Source organism: Emydura macquarii, unplaced genomic scaffold, assembly GCF_026122565.2.
Source record: "Emydura macquarii macquarii isolate MOO-44397 ecotype Brisbane River unplaced genomic scaffold, CSIRO-AGI_Emac_v2 contig_1390, whole genome shotgun sequence".
Lineage (NCBI taxonomy): Eukaryota > Metazoa > Chordata > Testudines > Chelidae > Emydura > Emydura macquarii.
The window spans coordinates 3,155,550-3,173,497 of NW_027131527.1; the positions used below are offsets into that span (position 1 = coordinate 3,155,550).

At 40.3% G+C, this 17,948-nt stretch overlaps 1 protein-coding gene across 1 annotated transcript; it reads left to right on the forward strand.

The window, feature by feature from the left end:
• Positions 1-1,009: 1,009 nt before the first annotated feature.
• Positions 1,010-15,912, forward strand: SYT15 (synaptotagmin 15). Its single transcript, XM_067552932.1, has 8 exons — positions 1,010-1,080; positions 6,124-6,334; positions 7,014-7,156; positions 7,815-8,110; positions 8,718-8,888; positions 9,946-10,066; positions 13,756-13,935; positions 15,428-15,912. The coding sequence occupies exons 1-8, from the start codon at positions 1,074-1,076 to the stop codon at positions 15,562-15,564; spliced, it is 1,266 nt and encodes a 421-aa protein (XP_067409033.1). The 5' UTR covers positions 1,010-1,073; the 3' UTR covers positions 15,565-15,912.
• Positions 15,913-17,948: the final 2,036 nt, after the last annotated feature.

Sequence of the window (17,948 nt, forward strand, 5' to 3'; positions counted from 1 at the left end):
ACAACCGAACCAGTTTATCAAGGTTTGCAGTAAGAAATTAATAAGTAGTTGATAACTCTTGCATAGCATTTTGCACTTTTACAGCACTAAGACACAAGGATCTTAGAACACTTTGCAAAGAAGGGTAAGAATTATTAACCCCCATTTTAACAAGGAGGGAAATGAAGCAAAAGAGGTGAAGTGTCATGCCCTTGGCAAGTCAGTGGCAGAATCCAAGCCCCCCGCCTCTAAGGCTGGTGCTGTAAGCACAGCAGTCTGCCTCCCAGATAAAAACCTTGGCTTGAATGTCAGGCTTGCCACGGTCCTTGCCCTGAAGTTTGGTCCCTACTCAGCTAAGCTCAGTTTAGAATGAACACTTCAAGGTCTTTCACTGCCTCATGGCAGAGGGCATCTCGCTCCGTGCAGAAAACTCCTTTTTAATAATATGCTTTAACAACACTAGATACCTTTACATTTAAATACACACGACTGTTTTCTTAGCTGAACAAACATTGCTCTGATAAAGACTGCTGTGACTTTCCCAGCAGCAGGCAGGAACCTCCCCTTCCACCACCCCTCTATCCGAAGAGCACAGCTTTAAGGACCAGGAAGTGGCTTGGTGTTGGTGCTTTTATTCTAAGGATGCTATAAACCTCCTGCAGCAAAGACAGGTAGGGACTGGCTGCAAAGCTTGTTGGATTGTCCGTGCCCAGCCTCCAGGAGAAGGCAGGTCCCTGCAGCTCTTTAAATACTGAGGAGCTCATCTGTGGCGAGGAGGAGGAGCAAGCTGGACAGCATGAGCAAGGGAAACAGCTGCTAGTTAGCCAGGGACTTGCTGCCTCCCGCTCCCTAATCTCCAGCTGCAGGGAACACAAGATGCATATGGGAAAAAAGTCACCAGCTGGCACATGAATGACTTCAATCTGTGCTAGTGCCGCTGCAGGAGCGAGCTCAGGCAGCCCGCCGCCCACCCAAGGGCAGGGCCGACAAGGAGCTGATCACCCTGCTGCTGACGTACAGCCAGGGGAGATGGGGCTGAGCCTGTGAGCTCAGGGGACAGAGGATCCAGCCCAGCAGCTGAGGCTCCAGGACCCATGTCTGGTAAGTGCCAGGGCTAGCCTGAAGGAGCCCACGACATTGGCGGGCAAGGGGTATGTGGGACACAGGGTGCAATCCAAGGGGACCCAGAAGGTGTAACTCAGGGCACAGATCTCTGCCAGACCCACAATTTGGGCTGGGGCACTGGAATAATGTATTGAGTGGGGGTGCTGAAAGCCATTGAACAAAACTGTAAACCCTGCATATGATAGAAATCACTTCAAGTCAGGGGGTCTGACACATCCACAGCACCTCTAGTTCCAGCAGCCCTGCCTAGGGCCTCCCCCTCCCCGGCAAAGTCAGTGCTGATGCTTCACACTTAGCGCAGGTCACTGCTGCCCAAGTGCTGAGGACAGGGTGATGCTTGGTATGGGGGGGCTGGATACTGCCCCCCACTGCCCAAATGTCTCACAGGGTTGGATACCAAACCATTACCAGCTGTTCATCACCCAGGAGAGGGGGCACGTCAGTACCAGGGTAGGTCCCCACTAGCGCACTCACGCTTGCATCGATCTCATCCTTGCTCTTCTCAGACGTAGGTCCCTCTGAACCCAATCTGGGCTGAAATTTCCCTCCTTGGCAGAAATTCAGCCCCTGTCCACACTGCTCCTCTGGCAAACTATTTTCTAAACTTCCTGAGTTACTGAAATGTGCACATTGCTTCTGTGTTGGGTGAGTGCCCAGCTCCATCCTGGTAATATGCTTCTTAAATAAATAACAGAATAATAAACACTAGAAAGGGACTTGAGCCAAACCCCCCGATCAGAACACCCCCAAACTTTGGGAAAGTTTCGTTATGGATCCAAAGCAGAACTTTGCAGCTCCATTGAATCTCTAGTAATACTTATGAACATAAACCACTGAATGGCTATTCAGCTCTCCTTCAGAATCCCAACCGCATCCCTCTGACTCTCAGGTCTCCCACTGGGTTCTTTATTTTTATTATATGCCCTTAGTAATTGCTTTCCTATGAAATAATTGCATGGCTTCAGTTTCATATAATGCATGTAAGACAGAGAGAGAGCAAATAAGGAAATGTAAAAGCTGATAGATTTTTCAGAAAACATTCTGCACTTTTCTGTCATAAAAATGTGTTGAGATAAATATGTGAACTAGAATGTGAATGAAGAGAAAATATGTTGCAGATCTGAGACTTGTATATGAATTAAAATTTTTAAGGCAATGTTGCCTGACCATATAACCACAATAGAATTTATTTGGCATTGTGTCATTTCTCAGGCTGCAAATTTCCCAGAAAGAGGTGGAAAGGATGGAGAGTGGTGAGAGAAGAAAGCTAATATACACAATCACTTTTGCAAATAACAAACAAGAGACTATAAACCCGAGGGAGACACAATATTTTGGTGGGCGAATTTTCTATGTGCTAAAATCAAGGCTAATACCTTACACATCCTTGCAGGGCATGAGGTGGAGATTAACTCATTGTTCTAACTGGTCCTTTCTATCTCTAAATCTCTATATCACAGATACAGTACACCAATTACTCATCAAACTAGATAGTTATTTAAACAATCAGACAAATATTTTTCTTCTTATACACAATGAATCACACCTATTTTAATGGCTGCCTTTCTGATTTATGTGATACTGTATCTTCCTCATCTATTGGTTACTGATGTTGGTTTAATCAGATACAGCAAACTGCTTAAAAAGACAATAATCCAAATTCTGCTTTAGATACACGAGTGTGAATTCTGTTGAACTCAGTAAAATTCCTCTGGATTTACACAAATATGAATAAAAGATTAATTTGCTCTCAGTGGGTGGGACAAGTGGGTCAGAAATGTTTAATGATATGATTCAGCAGAGAACAAATTATTCACTGAATTTGCGCAAATATTAAGAGTTTATTCTCTTTGGATTTCCTCCAGTGCATTCCATGAATAGCTCTTGTAATTACACTACAACACCTCTTGGTTTATTGTCACTGATGGTTGTGTGGATAAGATTGCATTGGCAGACTCCATAAGCAGAACATAGGATGTTTGGAAAGGGTGTAAATGCTTGGGAATGAAGAGGAGGAAATATGGTTGAAAACAAAGAAATAAAAATGGAGATAAGTGGCTTAAGCTTTTATGGCCCTTGAGATGCTTGCCTTTCTTTAATACACATACATCAGAGGAGAAAATAAAATCATGAACCATACAAATATTTGCATTGCAGCTATTACACCGGCATGAAATAACCGATTTAAGTTTTCCAGTATTCATTTTATCATGGAATTTAGCTAAAAGGTTTGCCTTCATCGTCCAAAAGCAACGGATAATGATTTGTATACTTACCAATTTTTCTTATAGATATCTCTGAGTGTTTCAGTGGAAGATTATGAGTATAAGCTCTACGACTGACAGATAATGTGCATCTACAGAAGTTCTTTGCTCAAGAGTGAATTTCTGAGTTACCAGTTTCCCAAACATCAAACAGTTATGCAACAGTTAAGAAATTAGGATACACCAGTTGAGCATACCCAGACTTTTAAGAATAATTTTAATCCACAGCAAACAGGCAAATGAGTTTCCTGTTACCCACAACAATTATTGCAATTATAGTCTGGCTAGAAACCAAAACAATCAACCTATCTTCAGATGATAATAAAAAGAAAGAAAAATATGACATTTATTGCTCTGAAAGGTCCATATGTTGGTTGAGAGAAGGGGGAGATATAAAAGCAGACTAAAAAATAAAGAAACAAAAAAGGAGCATGATCATAACCTCTATTTAATTATACAGCGATCAGACTAGATGATCTAATGGTCCTTTCTGACCCTATAAATCCTCAAATGAATAGTTTTTGCTTGTATTGCTGATTAAATACAACTCCCCTACCATACCTCAGGAGGAGATAAAAAAGATCAGGGAATTTATAAATATCATGTATGTGTGAAGTATAATCAGTTATCTCTATCATATAACCATTTATACACTTCATACTATTTGGTCACTTAAAAATCTGAACAAATATTTTATCCAGTATTATTTACTGAAAGTGGACTGTGCTTGATGCTGTACAAATAAGACAGGATTCCCGTCTCTTCCTACAAAAAGTCTAGAATTTAGTTCAGAACTTCAGATACAGCTAGAACCAGAGAGAAGCCTGGTTTCAAATACCACCAAACTCTGGAAAAGTTCAGATCCAAATCTAGACTTTGTGGCTCTAGCTCATGGGATCCCAAAACATAGTATCACCAAAGGATGGCATGAACTTGAGGTAGGAAGAAATTTTGCAATTGTCAGCATTGAAACTCTGCAGAAAAAAATGCATTTTAAGGCAGGGTTAAAGCAGGAGAGGGAGGTTGTCTGGTTCTTTCAAAAGAAGAGAGAGTTCAAAGCCTAAGGGGAGGCTGGAGAAAGTAGAATGACACAACAGATACAGTTGGGAGGGAAGTGACTCCATGGGTGGAATTAATCACTTAAAAAAGTGAAGTATAAGAAAAGGAAAGGCAAGGAAGCCTTAGAGAAGACACCAAGCATATTCAGAACTCACTGCACCTTCAGCAATCGGAAGGAAATGCAGAATTATTGTGGCCATTCCCTCTTTTATAACCTTGGAATGCTATACAAGAGGAGTGATGAGTGCCCCATTAACCATGCTCTCTAAAAGATGGGGGGGAGGGAGGGGGAGAGTTCTTGTCCCTACATGTAAGACAGAGAGGCCACATTGAAGAAGTTAGCTTTGCACCTCCCTCCATTCTGGGACTGAGGGCTGACATTTTAATTCCCAGCTCAGGTTACAGCAGCCTGAGAGGTTACCTCACAATGCCCCCAATCCTCCTGGGCTGTTCCAGGAGCCAGGAATAGTCAGATATAGGAATTCATCCCTCCTCACTAGGAATGCACATAGCATGCTACTTGCACCAAAGACTCCTGCTTGGGGTGGCATAGCACTGGCTATGGTGAAGCTGATTTCCAGTGGAGTTCCTGGTCCAGAGGTGGGGGTGGGGAGGCTTATGGTCTCTTTATGGCTTCTATATTCCAGCGTAGATGGTGCACCAATGAATTGGGTCCATTATCAACATCCAACTTTTGTTCTTTACTGAATAACAGATCCTCATCAAGGAATCTCTGCATATTCATATTAAAATTAAAGGAATCTTTGATATTTTAATAAATCTTAATTTATGGTGGCTATAAAACTGCTTCCTCAGATTTTCATTTTTATTTTAAGAAATCAGGATTCAGGATACAATGTTTAGATTATGTGCCTGAGTTGATCTTTCCAGATCAGGAAACATACATATCCTCTAATTCTGTTTTGTTGTGTTTCTAAATTTCCTTTGTGCTAAAAGATTCTTTGCTTTGTTTCACTTTTAAACTTTTTGTTTTGTTTTTTCTTCATTTGGACACACTGTCTCAGCTGAACATAGAAGAAAAAGAAACAAATCAAAGTAACGGTATAGTGTGCTGCCTGGTATTTCACCCTCCACTGTCTGGCCTGTTTTTTCCTATAATGGGAGTAGTACAAAATCGCTCACAATTGGAATAAAAATAAGAAATCTTCTATGTTTACTTATATTCTATGCAGGTTCTTATTCCATGCTCATCACCATACTATCTGATCATCTTCTGGTAGAGTATTAAGAGATGTAACTAATATCTGTCATGTGTTTGGTTCTCCCATCCTCTACCAAGGGGGAGGAGTGTATGCAGTGGAGTGCTTTGTTCTGATAGTTTTTTAAAAAAATATGTTGCTATGTATTTATGTTAGAGAAGGAAGGTCAAAGAAATATGCCTTGCAGCTGGAGTGGAAGGTGATGAAGGTTTGTAATAGTCCTTAGTTCCTGGAGTAGTTCATTCTACAGTCTCTCACTGGCTCCCAAGAAAGCTCTTGAGGGTCAAATTCTATTTCCAAAGTTTCAGCAAATACAAGTCACAGTGAAATAAGCAAATCCACTCTCACCAAATCTTTCAGCAAACCCAGTAACTGAAAGTTCTTAGTCCTAGAAGTGTTTTCTTAAATTTCAATATTCCTGTCCAAAAAACCCAGATGCATTGAAGATCACACTATGTATGCTTTCCTACAATCAGAACAGGTAGCTGCTGTGGCTGGAGGTGTGATAGGAGGAATCCTTTTATTGCTCCTTATTGGAATAGCTGTGTACCTGCTTTGGAAGAAGATACGTCTCCTGTCTTCTTATGAGGAACTCACTAGTTCAGTCACACCAACACATCCAGATGCTAGTCTGCAGGATCAGACTTTAACCCAGCCATCTTCTGTAATTCAAACAAAAAGCATAAGGTAAATAGATCTCTCTTTCTTCTTATGGCTTACAGTTCATCAAGCTACATATTTCCCAACCTGCCACAGGCCCAAATATGGGACAGAACGTATGGCAGAAACCCAAAATGACAGGTGGGGAGGTGGGAACATGGGTAACTTTGTTGGTTCTCAAATGCTGATCCATGGACCAAAGCCCTTCCTGGTGGTCCTCAGAATGCAACATTTTAAGAACAAAGCAGTGGGAATTATTGACATGAGGGTGGGAGAGCTGATCAATGAGCTAGTAAAGCAGTCAACTGAAAGAGTTGGAGAAATACTGATTTGTTCAATCTCCATGTCTAAAACAAAAAAGTGCAATTGATACTTTTTTTCTTTGATGCATTAATTCTAGAGAAGGAAAGGGGAAAAGAAGAGGTGATCTGACTGAAAGTTTACTTGTGTGTAAGGTTCCTACCATAAATGAGGCCACAAATCCCTGGTTGGGACTCTCTAGGTGCTACCTCCATACAAATAAATAATTTTCTATGATTTTTGTATGGGCTAAACAAAGGGTATTGCATTATCTATCATGTCCACTTAAGGACTAATGCAGCTACAAACAGTTTCTGCAAAACTATGGAATTACAACAAGGCTAAATGTATTATTCTCAGATTGAGTTTGGTTTTCTTACTGGTAGAGTTGTTTTGTTCTGAGCAGAACTAGAAGTGTTCCGTTCATCATTCCACCAAAATTTCGTGGGCGAGACTGGATTAACCTGACAAACGGAGAGCAGGTTCAGGAGGACAATGAACCCTATGTGACCCCTGAGTCTGGGCCTCGATCTTCTTTTCACTCTTTGGGTATGGTGACATTGCAAAGGTGGGACAGATTATTGGAAAGGAAGCTTGAGTACTATGAAACACATTTGCTGTGCAAACATTTTACACCACCGTTGTCATCTGGCCATATAGATATAAAATCACAAAGTGCAGATGTACAATATTGTAAAGCAATAGCCCCAAACACTGTACTATATGTTTAGATAGGAATTGGGCCAGACTGGGGCCACCACTTACACAGCTGTACAAGGGAGAGGCTAGAGCACAAGAAGCAAGTCTCCCCTTGTATCTTCCATACAGGGACAACACAAGGGCTGCTTGGGGCTAGTGTCCTGTCAAGTGCTGGCCTCTATAGAGGGGCAGGCATGGCCAATTGCAGAAGGGAGCGTGTGCTGCACTTTTAAGGGTTGGAACAAACAGCAGCTACATTCCCCCAGTAGTTGACAAGGCAGAGTCACCACAGAAGCCTCTGTAATAAACTTAAGAAGAAGAAGAAAAGAGATGAGCCTAAGAAACTCTCCTTAAGCTTTGAGGGAAAAGGTATTAAATGCAGAATTTATACACAGAAATGTAAATAAAGAAGAGCTTTACATGGTTTCACTAAAGAGGCAGTAGCTGTAAGAAAAACTGCTGTAAGTCAGAGGTTAACTTGTTTGTTTCTGTTTTTTATTTTGCAAAGCTGGAGCTTATGTTGTAGGGTCTATCAACCCAGAACTATACAAGTTTTCTGAAGACAACAGTGAGACAGATTTCCCTGAGTGCAACACTGGCCGTCTTTGGTTCTCAGTGGAATATGAGCAAGAGGCTGAAAGGCTGCTCGTCTCCTTGATTAAAGCTAGAAAACTGCAGCCTCCTACAGATTCCTGCAGTCCCTTTGTGAAAATTTTTCTGCTGCCTGATGAAAGGCGTTATCTTCAGTCCAAAACCAAACGCAAAACACTCAACCCTCAGTTTGATGAAAATTTTGTTTTTCAGGTACTTTCCTTTTAACTGGAATGTTACATCTGATGTGTCACTCTGGGTGTCAAGGAAACAAGATCACTAAGCTACGTAGCCAAGAAGTCTGTCATCTCATGGCAGACCTTTTAGAGCACACACATTGTCGTGAGGCTCTCTGATTGTGTGGCATTTAATTATTATTTGCACTGAAGTTGTGCTTAGAGGACCAGTCAGAGGTCAGTGTCCTATTGTGTTAGGTACTGTAAAAACACAAAAAAGATGGTCCCATGCCCTAACAAGCTTACAAACGAAGTCAAAACAACTCTTATTTGATATTTCATCTCCGCCATTAGGTTTGCATCATTTAGTCCCAAGTAGCATAGATATCGGCATCTTAATTTCTGATTTTATAATATATTATGTTTATTTAAAAATGCAACCTCAAAAGCCAGAAGAAGCAGTGGACATATTGGGATGCAGATCACCATAGCTATTTTGCTAATAAGAAATATAAATATATATCCTATTTTAAGTACGGAACCTACATGCCCTAAAATATTTCACATGTATGGTAATGATAAGTTGCAGAGCTATGTAATAAATTACACTGTTATACTGAAATGTTCTACTTATTTTTGTACAGGTTTCCAGTAAGACATTGTATCAAAGGACTCTGAAGTTCTCAGTCTACCATGTCGATAAACAGAAAAAGCACCATCTCTTAGGTCAAGTGATTTTCCCTTTGAAAAATGAGATATTAGCTGGTGACAGCAAACTTGTAATTTGGAGAGATTTGGAAACCGAAAACCTGGAGGTAAGCAACTAATGAAAGGATACATTCATTAGGCCAATACCACTCTGTTTTGTATTTTTGAGCTTTCCCATAGTAATGGGCTTACCGGGGAGACTGCAGCACATAGAGTACTTGCACCTGGGCACAGATGGGACAGAAGAAGGCAAGATCAAATATAGGGTTGTCTTTGTTAAAAGCTAGGGAATTACAGTTTACCAGGGGTCCTAACACGCAGCCTAGGGGGTCACATGCAGCATTAACACTTCTAATGCTTCCCATCACAGTATTTAGCACTGGAATGGAAATGGCTGCTCATGCAGACAGCTATCTCCCCAACAGCTAGGATGCGGTGTAAGAGCCAAATATAAAAACACCTGCTGCTGTTTGCTTCTCTTACGAATTAATAGGGAAAGGCCCAGCACAAAGCTGTCTGAATGATGCTGTATCCCAAATTAGAAGTAGGGATAGGAATGCAGAAAAGCTGCTGGCAAGCCTTCAGGCAATCTTTTTTCATGTTAGTACTTTCACAACACAGCAAGAAGGTTTCACCAACATTTCAGAAAAGCCAGAAACTTGGTTAGTAACAATTCTAGGAATGCTTCAAACTGTTACAATGCAGGTTTACAGTTTTACTGCCACTGGTGCTGGGGGACTGGGAGGGGGAGAAGATGGTTGTCCTGCCTCTGGGGGCAGGAGGGAAAGAGAAAGTATAAAGGTGGGATGGTGGGAAATGACACCTTGATAGTGTTGGGTGGCTAGGAGGCACAATTGAGACTGGGATCTAGAAAGAAGGGTCACATCCTGTTCACTGGTGTAAATAACTATTTATGTGAATAAGGGCAAGCAGGATTTAGTGTGGGGGATAAAGCCAGAATCTCCTGCAAAGAACCATAGAGCAATAAACACTGTATTACACTAGTGTCTGATTGTTCCTTTCAAATACCACTAGCAGTGAATTACAGAGATTCTAGAATTCATCTCCTGTTCCTAAAGCAGCAGAAATCACTGTTATTCAATATAACTGACTGAAAAGAAAGTCTTTTAGATGCATTTAACTAGTGACCTTCTGCTTCTGAAGCCTCCTTCAGAGTATGGCGATATCCAGTTTTCGCTCAGCTACAATGACTACCTGGGCCGTCTCACCGTAGTGGTGCTGAGAGCAAAGGGATTAAAATTCCAGGATGAGAGACATCCTGCCAGTGAGTAATATCTTCTTCTATTACTACTATTACAATTGAGAGAGTATGTCCAGGACAAACCCTGCATTTCTCAAATTGATGTTCAGCCCAGAAGCACATAATCTGGCAGAATCTGGCTGGGCCATTTTGGAGAAATCCCTGGGAATTCAGCATGTGGACTGAGGTCAGAATAGGGCTCAGAATGTGTAGGAAAATCTTCTGAATGTGTCCATTGTTCAAGACAAAGTTGATGGCAAGGAAGACGACAACAAGAGATGGAGGGGGCAGGAAACATGTGGCTTGACAATTACCACTTTCAAAGCATGAAAAATATATATGTTTAAAATGCATATTTCTGTAATAGCACTAATATAGCCCATTAATAGATGTTTTCTGATTAGGTAATAGCTAGCAAGACACTGAAATTTCCTTGGCTTTAGATCAGATCATAGCTATTCTTTTTAGTAATTTGAAATCTCCATGTGCTAAAAATCACAGAGGCTCTTTAATGAAAGAAGGCCATATGAGAGCACACAGTCAGACTTTTTTTCCAGTATGTAGATCTAATGTGAATCTGAGCTTCTGTTTGGCACATCTTGATAAATAGGGCCTATCTTGAAATAGGTCTCAATCTGGCCTATATTTTTGTGGAGCATAATATTATGTCTACAAATAAGTAGGCCTGCGGTATTCTGCCTGTAATTAACTGAGGATGCAAATGGCTTGTCCTTGTGTCCTGCGCCAAGCTTTGGTCTCCCTTCCATTTATGCAGTGAACATCAACTGGATGCTGCCCTCCAACCTGGGGGAAAAATAGGGAAGGGGCTGCATTTCAGAGGCAATGTACATAGAGATTGACCCAAACAAAACCCACAGATCCAAGCACCCTGCACTGGGGGAATATTCAAATACATCTCAGAATTCAACAATGAATCTTGAGGCCGTTTCTAGTGATTTGTCAAGTGACTGGGGATAAAAGGAGCCATATCTATGTAAAAGCTTTTGTCTTACAGTTGAGTACAGTTTAATTTTCTCTATAGAGACCTTCAGTAGCTGTAATTATAACGTGCTTAGAGTAACAATCTCATTGATGGACTGTTCTTTGTACGAGATATCTATAAACGTATAGGCAGTGGGACTGATGCTATTAACCCCAGAATGAATGGTGTCTGATTTTATACAACACATTACTAGAGATTAATTTGGCTTGCTTAGGTCAGGACTGTTGTAACAGGAGTTGTACAGTAGTAGCAATGAAAATACCCAGATTTCTAGTAAGGAAAGTCATGACCTAACAGGCCATGCCACTGCAGTAAGAAGTAAATAAGATAAGTATGTTCATACAACTGGGTTTCCAGGAGATGAAGGGCAAATGAGGTGGATGTAGGGTCCTGAGGTTGGAATAGGTTAAGGCAGTGATTCTGCAACATTCACATTCTGTTAACAACTTTGTGTGTATGAGAGTGAGAATGAGAGAGATTCTCTCACAGCTCATCTCTGCTCTGGCCCAAGGTGCAGGATTTTAAGTTTTGCAGCAGTGAAAGATTAAATTTGCTTTTTTCAACACATTGGCCACTGAGCTACTGTGTTAATTTGATGCCAGGCTCTTGCACATTATAGCAAGCAGTGCATTGACAGGAGCAGTGGAAGCTCTCCAGCAGGAAGGAAGGAAGGAAGTGCTGTCAATAAGCAATTTCCCAGGATAAATGACTAAAATTTAAAGAAATTAAAACAAACAGCCCTTATTTCCTTTGATAATACCCACTGCAACAGTTGACTTGGTGCCTGAAGATTCTTTGGCAAACCTTAAAGGGAAGAACTCGAACAAGAAGGTTCTTATGTTTATAGTTTATGTGCTCTGCTTCCATACAAGGCTAATGTTTATTATTATTGTGTGTATTACTATAGCATTTAGGATCCTCAATCATGGACCAGGACACCAGTTTGCTAGGCGCTGTACAAACACAGAACAAAAAGAGATGGTCTCTTGCCCAAAGAGCTGATCTTGGGAGCAAGGGGGTTTTGTATTCTATAGCAAGGTATAGGCTAATAAGAAAATGTTTGATTGATTGATTAAAACTTGAGTGAATTTAGTGCTTGTGAAAATGAGGAATGACTAGAGCCAGGCAGTTTATGTGTTAACTTTTTTAAGGCATACCACAATCAACATATCTCACTGTTTGTGTGAAAAGTCACCTACTCTGAAAAATCCACAGACTCTCTTGAACAGAAACTGCTGACTAACAAAGTGTGTGATGTCTGTGATGTGCATAAACCAAGACTAAAACTTCACTCCCCAAATTCCTGTTTAGACCCACTGATTTCCATGGATTTGAAAGGGCGCAGGATCAATGTCACCTGAGATTTGAGTTGAACTGAGGTCCCCATAGGTGAAAATCTAGTGCATTAGCCACAGAGCACCTATAACATCATCCGTAATTTACCTGAACTTCCAGATGTCTCTTCAAAAATTGGTTCTCTAGATATAAGGATAATCTACAATGATACCAAAACAATTGTTCTTCTGATCAAAGAACATTATTTATGCAAAACCAAGGTATGAGGTAAAAGGAACTGAGAAATTACATCAGTCAAAACCAATTTAACAAGATTAAAAAAGAGACTGGATATTTATATGGAAATCAAGAATATCCAATTATTATATATCCAGTTATAATTAATTATAACATTTTGGAAGGGATATTTAACCTCATGCTTCAGGGTTTAACCATAGAGAGCAGGAGGAGATCTATGTGGGGGCCAGATTATTCTACATTTTCTTATTGCTGGGTTCTTGCCCCTTCCTCAGGGACTGGATACTGGACTACACAGCCCTTGGGTCTGATCCAAAATGGCAATTCCTAGTGTATATCTTCAAAAACTACTAGTTGAGAGTGGGATTAAGTTCTTATTTTGAAGATGAATAGTCTTCCCATACTAGTCCCCAGTGTATCTGGGATAGTGCAGAACCAGCCCTGGCACATTTGTAATTAGTTTTGCAATAAAGACTGGAAATGATGGTGCGCCTGGACTTCTTCTCCCTTAAACTGAATGGCAGGGAGTAACAAACAGTTGCAGCAGGGGAGGTCTTATTTCTCCCTCAGGAAAACGTTACTGTTTAGCCACTAAGATCAAGCTTCTTCTTTGCTTGCCAGTGAATACCGAAGATGAAGAGAAAATATTGAATCATTTGAAGCTGCTTTGGATCTTATCACTTTCAAATGGCTGAACAACACTGAGGTGCAGGGCCAATCCAGATAGGAAGCAAGGAAGACTTTTTATTGCTGTTCTTCTCCCACCCCACCCTTCTTTTTCTATTTTGCAAGGTCTCTTAGAAGAAATAATCAACTAACCAACCAGTTTTAAACAGCCACCAGACACCTTTTGATACCCCAGCTGCCAATACCTTCTACAAACTTACCAGTCCACCCAAGGGAGACTCAAAAGTCAATGAGACTTAACCACCTGCTTAAGTGCTGTCTTGAACAGGGATGCTGTCTTCCTGAATGGGGGTCTAAATAGTTAGTGTACTCACTAGATGTCATTGCATATTGCTGCCTCTCTGCCTGTTTCTTTAGGCTTTCATCTAATTAGTTTTATGACCTAATTTGTTTTAAATATAGTTTCTGAAATCACAAAACTCTCTTTATCCTTTTCTCTCAAGTGCCCCTAATGTGTTGTTTTCTTCTCCTTGGATTTTTTTTATCTCAGGTGTGTATATCAAAGTGTCCCTAATGAACCACAATAAATTCATTAAATGTAAAAAGACGACAGCTGTTCTGGGATCGCCCAATCCAGTATATAATGAAACCTTCAGCTTCAAGGCAGACCAGATGGAGCTGGATACAGCAAGCCTGAGCCTGTCTGTGCTCCAGAGTGCTGAGGGAGACAGTAAGAAAAAGAATTTACTATATCTGAGCTATTCTAAAGGTCTTCCTAGGTTCTTTTCATTTGCAGCAAGGCTTACTCTTCATAAGTCTAAATGAAGGAGAGTCACAGTAACCTGCACTGCTAACCATCTGGAGGAGCTAATGGGGAGCCACTTATTTCAGAAGCTGTTGTTTAGATGACTAAACCACCAGAAGGCTTAGAAAAGCTGACATAAAAAAAAAAGTTGGTTTTAAATACAATTCACGTTAGATGTCAATCATTCCATAACATTCTCATTACGTAAATGTAAGGTCTCATGGTGAGGAAAATTGGCAACAATCATTGTAGAGCCATGCACTAGTCTGTTTTGGGATGTTTCTTACATATTCTTCAGAGATTGGATATATCTGGAATGTTCCTTGCTTGTGATATTAGAATGACATCTGGAAATTCTCCACATTCATACCCATAAATCCAATACTTGCTTTACAGCAACATCAGTAAGGAAGTAATCTAGCCTGTCATTTGAAATTAGGGGTGGGGAGGAGGGAACCTGTTCCAAAGGTTTGAGATTAACTGAAACTTTAAATCAGCACCAGAACTGCAGTAATCTAGTAAATTTCTGTATATTAGCAGCTGCATTCTCCACTTTCTCTAGCCCAAGCATGATTTCAGCATTAAAACACAAATAGCTTTTATGGGATTACTATATAAACTCCATGTAAAGTATTGCCCAAAGTTATATGATGTTTAGGTGAATGGACTGGCTCTGGGGGATTGGTAATGGCCTGCATTATAATTAAGATGTAAATGTATAACAATATTTATGAGAGATTCTTAAAGGGTTTTACAGTCAGTCATTAACAAATCTCTGTGAGACAGGTACAGATTATCATCCCAATTTTACATATGGCTAATTGAGCACAGAAGTTAAGTGATTTGCCCACTGCCAGAGTCACTGGCAAAGCCAGAAATAGAACCCTGATCTTCTGACTCTCAGTCAGATGCTCCATTAACTAAATATGCTTCCTCCATGACCCAAAAGCCTTTCACATTTCAGTCATCCGTCTGAATCCTAGCCAAGTTGGTGGTGACCACAGCAGGGCACATCTTTGAAATAAATCTCTAGGTGGAAGGGTTTGAGTGGATAAAGATCTGTCTGTCCAGAACAGTAGTTCTGATTGGCAGTACATTGTAAGTGATGGAACAGGCCAAAGCTCAATACCTGATCTGACTGGGTGTGCGCTGCTGCCTGCAATATCTCCCCATGGCTGAGTTACTGGTGAGAACTCTACAATTGTGGGGGTGGTCATCTTAATGTGTGTGTACTGAGAGAACATTATATCCCTATATCTACACTATATTACACACTTTGATTGGAAATTCTGATTTAAAAAAAAAGTTATCTCATACAGACAGTAAAAGAAGTGCTCTTGTTCTACTCTTAGGTAAGGCTCTAACCAGAACATTGTAAAGATGCTGGCCACTAACCACATTCTTTATATCTATTCAGAAACCCACCTGCTAGGACGTGTAGTGGTTGGGCCCTTCATGTACACCAGGGGCAAAGAGCTGGAACACTGGAATGAAATGATCAACAAGCCCAAGGAGTTGGTTAAACGATGGCATGCTCTCTGCCGAAACACCTAACTGAGCAGTGTATCACTCTCTCTGAAAGACAAAGACCTCCTTTAAAATGTGGAAGCTCTCATATTTTTTCTGGCTCCAAAGACATGCACACAGAATGTTTCCACCATTTAACCTCTGCAATCAGTCATCATTTATCCTCCACTAAACATATGGAAAACTTAGTCTCTCCTAGGCTAAAACAGAGTCTTCCCCCTCCCTCCAAAATGTTTTTCTAGTACTGTTTGGTCAACAGTAGATCACAGAAAGCAGAAAGACAGACATGAGTATCCTAATCCCAGGGCCAGTTATTTGAGCTACGCATCCTGACTCTTGGTCTCTTATTTCCTTATTTGGATTGAAGCCAAAAGAAGCTACAAATTGTCCATAGGGGATTTTGGGCCTGATTCCACACTACATTACTTCAGTTCTAGACTAGTGCAGCTTTATTGAAATTAATGGAGTACCATGGGCATAGAACTGGAGCAACACAGTGGGGTCAATCAGACCCAAAATGTGTCAGCTGAATACAGTAAGCACTGTAAATATTTGAATTATCCAGGACAACTGCTTTATATTTCAAATTTACTGTAAACCTGATTTATAATTACCCAGCAGCCATAAACATATTTTAGTGAATCTCAAAATACTACTACACTTATATCAACAGTTTAGTTGAATGTCTGCGACCAACTCCAAAATACGACACACCTTTTGAGGACATCGAAGGTAAGGTAAAAGTATTGAAAATGTTGGCCAAAATTCTGATCATATTACAGTCCCATTGTTAGCTTAATCTCTGGCAGAATGAAACTCTTGTAGTGGTGGTAATTCCTTCATTTCTTTATCAAGTAAAGTGGATCAATTATATTTTAATCAGAATAAAAGAAACAGGACATCTCTCTCTTCTTGATGGCTCACTGGGGATTTGAACACAGGACCTTTCACATCCTAACTTAGAATCAGAAACCAGGCCAACAAATTGCCTTTTAACCCAACATTTAGTACAATATGTTTCAATCAACATTGTAATCTTTGCAGTTGAAATAAAATAGGCTTCCTTTCAAACAGGATACACTGTTAATTAACCTAATACATCAAAAGTAGAGCTCTCTTGAGAAACCAGAGCACTTTTCCTTTTGAAAACATTGCTGCTGTCAGAAAGTGGTAGCATGAATTGGAATATGTCTGAAATGGACAATAGTACAGTCAGTTCTAATCCACCTGAGCTCCCAAGTGAGATGTTTTGGAGGCTTCAATCTAATTTGTAGAAGTCATGTGGGATCCTCAGATCACACAGTTTGTTATGAATGTTATGTGTACAAAGAGATCCAATATTAGTGACTCAGGGGTGAAGGCATATTTGACTAGTTATGTGAAGAAACTTGCAAAGTACATGAGCACACTATGTCTGCCTTGAATCAGTACTATTAAGTCCCCAAGACTTTGCATAAAAATTGGTTTCCCAATTTTATTTCCCAAAAGTTGTCTAAAAACAGTAATATACAGTTGGTCTGATTTGAGGAGAAAAACTACACATAAAAGTGTGCTAGCTATAGTAATGTTAAAATTGTAGTGGACACTAAAATTACTCTTTGTGCATCCCCCTTTAAGATTACAGATATATTAGTAAAAACTAACTAATTTGGTTGTAAATGAAGGTGAACAATAACGTGTTTCAGTTAGTTAGGTTTTACTAGAGGATGTGTATGTTTATATAGTTTAAATTTGTAATGTACTCTATCTGTTAATGCTGCTGGGCTAGGAAACAAAGGATTTTTGTTTCTTTGCTTGTACTTTTCAAGCTGACAGCACATCCATCTCTGTCCTGCTGCACGGTATCCTGTATGTAACAAAAACAATACATTGCACCAATACTGTCTCTTTTATTCATGCTTCTTGTACATTACAGAATGACAAGTACTGTGACAAATGTAAGGGTTGCTATTCACTGATTCTAAATAAAGTGATGGAGAAATGGATCTGTGGGGATTAAAGGATACTCATCAATAACCTTGCATTTGGCCTGTTGTCATGGGTGTTGGAATTGCTGTTCAAGGCTAATCTGAGTAACAGGAGTTGGAAAGGTTATGTCTGACTCCTCACTACAGAATGCTGTTGCTCTGATACAAAACCACTAAAAAGAGGCATGACAGAACTGGGGGCAGATCCTTAGCTCACGTAAAATGTCATAGCTTCACTGACTTGAAGTCAGTGGAGCCATGGCAAGTCACATCAGCTGAGGTTTAGCCCACTGGTCTTTTATTGTGCTTGAGAGATGTCTATGATGGAGTGAAGATGGGGAATGAACTTACCAGTCCCTCAAATACTTTCCTAGCTGGCATCTCCTCACTTCCTAAATATGGAGGGCACAGATATTCACAATTTAATGTAAGCGAATGAAACAA